This window comes from Camelina sativa, chromosome 14 (genome assembly GCF_000633955.1).
Source record: "Camelina sativa cultivar DH55 chromosome 14, Cs, whole genome shotgun sequence".
NCBI lineage: Eukaryota > Viridiplantae > Streptophyta > Magnoliopsida > Brassicales > Brassicaceae > Camelina > Camelina sativa.
Window position 1 is genome coordinate 7,261,912 of NC_025698.1, and position 3,403 is coordinate 7,265,314.

Below are 3,403 nucleotides of genomic sequence, written 5' to 3' on the forward strand. Positions count from 1 at the left end.
ACTAATTCCATCACTTGATCCACAAACATCATTTTATCCTCTTTGCTTACGTCCTTAGCAAGGCGAAGGAAGGCAGAGAAGATAAGTGATTCTCTTACTGTAACTTGTGGAGAGTGAATGTCTGTTTGTTCACAGTAACCAGAGATTCTAGCAAATGTCTCTTGTTTCTTTGGGAATCCAGATACTCTAACATCTCCTTCTATGTATCCTCCTGTCTTCCTTCCGGCCAAAACGTCCATCAAAGTTGTCTTGCCCGCACCGCTCACCCCCATTAACGCTGTCAACACTCCTGGCCTAAACGCGCTTGTTATTCCTTTTAGAAGTTGTAGCCTGGTTTCTTGAACTCCTTGTTCCCTCATTTCCTGCACCATCCAATAGTTCTGTATGAGTTTCTTTTCGTTAATAATAATAATAAGGTTAACTAGTTTTCAAAGGATTACCGCAGGCATGTCAACAAAGTATTTAACGTCGTCAAATGACATAGCTAGAGGAGTAAAAGGAAGAACCATTCCTTTCTTGTTGTTTGCACTCTTCATCTCAACCTCCTCTGTTTTACCATATAAGAGTAAATTCTTAATATTTATTTTTCTTGGTTTTGTATAATGACTATTCAAGATGTAAACAAGGAATACTTACTTTTGGCTGCAGCCTCTTCGTCTTCTTCTTTTGGAATTATAGCTTGTGCTTTCCCAAGGGCTGTTGGTCAATACATACATCGAAGACACATTAGTATTTTTGAACCGGTGAGGAAAAAAAACAGAATCAAACAAAAAAAGAAACTTACGGTCTAGATAAGTAAGTGCCAGTGTAAAGAATCCGTTGAAGACGACAGTAAAAGCAAGCAAGCCTCCAACTGATATCCAGTACCAGTTCTTGTCATCAAATACATCCCACATATTAAGCACACTTGATCCCAACTTCGTTCTATTGTCAGCAGACTGCAATTTTTCACCACAAATTTTATTAGCTACAAGTAAAAGCTGGTGAGGACTTTGGGAGAAAAGAAAAAAATGATGAAGAATTTACCATTTTATTCATCCATCTAGAATCAAACATTTCATTGACGGTGAGACCATTGAAAGCGTAAGAAAGAGGGGACACCCAGTAAGCCCATCTCCACCAAACCGGAATCTCACCTCGAGGAAGAAGGAAACCTCCAGTCAAGAACACAACTAGTAGAACGAGCACACCCCCAGTATTAGCAATGGTCATGGTTCTACATGTAGATGCAATGAACCTGAATATCCCGGAAGCCATTTGTTGGATCAAGAAAATAATCAAGAACTGTTTGAAGAATCGGGTAGCTTCGGGTGCATATCCTATAGAGTAATATGTCACCACCATCCACGCTGTAGACTCAAAGATGGAGATTGGAATCCCTAACAAGAAAGTGGGAAGCGTGAATGTCCATGGTGGATGAAACAAAAGATCCCTTTGCTTGTAGAACACGGGAAGTCTCTGGATCGTCATGGCCATCTCCGCAAGACCGTTAAACATGTTCACGATCATAGCAAATAGGAGTGATCCGATGTAGATGTTGGCGTCGACCTCGTTCCTTGTGTGCATTTCGGTTCTAAGGAAAAGGGTTGAAGTGATTGCGGCAATGATGATGATCTGGACGGTTTTGAAGATATAGAAGAAGGAGTTTCGTTTCATGAGCATCCACTCTTTGTCCCAACAGCTTTTGAGAAGCTCTGTTTTCTTCATTGAGTATTTGTCAAACACTAGAGCTGCTTTGTGGCTTTTAGACTTGTCGAACGGTACTGATAGATCGTTATATAGTTTAGATCCAACATGGAATGTCTTAAAGCTGCTGGCGAACTCAGACACTGGGATGAATCTATAGGGTCTGTTTGGATCAACCCAATACTGCTGTTGATCTTTCTTAGATGTAACCTGTTCCATACGTAAATGTAATTTGTGAGTCATTTAAGGATCAAAATATTTATACCAAAATAAACATATCTATATATGTATTTACCTCTTGCAAGAAGTCAGCTGTTCCTTTTCTTTCAGGGCATTTGAACCCAAACCCCTCAAAGAACTCTAGGACGTGGTCTCTAGGTCCCTGGTACACAATTTGACCCTCCGACAATAGGATTATATCATCAAACAGATCAAACGTCTCAGGAGCAGGCTGGAGAAGAGATATGAGCACAGTGGCTTCTGTGAGGTGAACAATCTGTTGCAAGCACTTCACGATTTGGAAAGTGGTGGAGCTGTCAAGCCCGGTGGATATCTCATCCATGAACAGAGTCTTAGTCGGTCCAACGATCATCTCTCCAGTTGTCACACGCTTCTTCTGACCTCCTGAAATACCTCTCATCATGTCATCTCCAACTATAGTGTCCTTGCAAATGTCAAGCCCCAGAATCTGTTTCCATCAAAAAACTTTATAAGTACACTGTAACATAACCAGTCTACTTGAACAATAATATGCTAAGTTGAATTATCATAAAAACCAATAACACCCTATATATGCATGCTCTGTAACTTGTAAGTAAAAAGTAAAAGGCTTTTAAGGTTGAGAGGGGCTGACTTTGAGAGTATAATCAGTGATGAGACTACTCTTGACGCCTTGAGCAGCAGAGGCCTTCATGAACAAATCAACATCAGCTTCCGGGAAAATCCCAGCGTCCTTTTCTCTTCTTGCCAACTCATTTAGAAGGTCTGCCATCCATTAAAGGTAAGATTACTCAATCGACCATAAAAACCAAAAAAGACAAAAAAAGTAGTAACTTTAGTTGAATCAGAACATACCGTAACGAGTACCAACACCTTGACACCTAGCAGAGAAATCAAGAGTTTCCTTAACAGTCATGATACCAACATGAAGATCGTTCTGGCTAATGTAAGCAGAGGTTTTGATGGGAACAAACTCGTTGAGGTGGTAACCATTATAGGTTACCTCTCCAGTGACGTCAAGAGACTTGTCGAGTTTACCGGCAAGAGCCAGCAAAAGCGTAGTCTTCCCGGAAGAAGGAGGACCCAACAAAAGTGTCATCCTTGAAGGTTTGACGATACCAGAAACATCTTTGAGAATAGTGAGTTGTGCTTTCTTGGCAAGCCTGATTCCGATCATGGCCAGAGCAGTTTCTCCCATGTTCCTCACCGTGTTTAAAAGCGAAGGGAGAGATCTATCGCCGGTGTAACAGTCAGCTCTCACAGTCAAGTTGTCGTACCTCACTTCCACTGTCGGAAGTTGGATCCCGACACGGTCGATCCTGTTTCTGAGCTTGGTCAAGATCCGTTCGTTGTCCTGCTCGGCTACTTTGAAGACCATGTCGATGAACTTCTGACGTTCTTCGCCGTCGAGCTTCGTGACGTCAACTTCTTTGTTGAGGATTTGGTTACCGTAGACGTCTTCTTCGCCGAGCTCGGGCATGAGACTGGTGCGGAGACG

General features: G+C 41.9%; 1 protein-coding gene across 4 annotated transcripts in view; it reads right to left on the reverse strand.

Annotated features, from left to right (window-relative positions):
• LOC104740207 (ABC transporter G family member 35-like) overlaps positions 1-3,403 on the reverse strand; it is a 7,173-nt gene that overhangs the window by 2,475 nt on the left and 1,295 nt on the right. The window contains exons 2-9 of one of the 4 annotated variants that reach the window (XM_010460741.2): positions 2,761-3,330; positions 2,540-2,670; positions 1,982-2,374; positions 1,027-1,896; positions 785-938; positions 637-696; positions 441-547; positions 24-362 (exon numbers count right to left, since the gene is read on the reverse strand). In XM_010460741.2, coding sequence (XP_010459043.1) covers positions 24-362; positions 441-547; positions 637-696; positions 785-938; positions 1,027-1,896; positions 1,982-2,374; positions 2,540-2,670; positions 2,761-3,330 — 2,624 coding nt within the window. Of the gene's footprint in view, positions 363-440; positions 548-636; positions 697-784; positions 939-1,026; positions 1,897-1,981; positions 2,375-2,539; positions 2,671-2,760; positions 3,347-3,403 lie in introns of all 4 variants that reach the window. The other 3 variants (XM_010460740.2, XM_019235251.1, XM_010460738.2) reach the window with 3 other exon arrangements.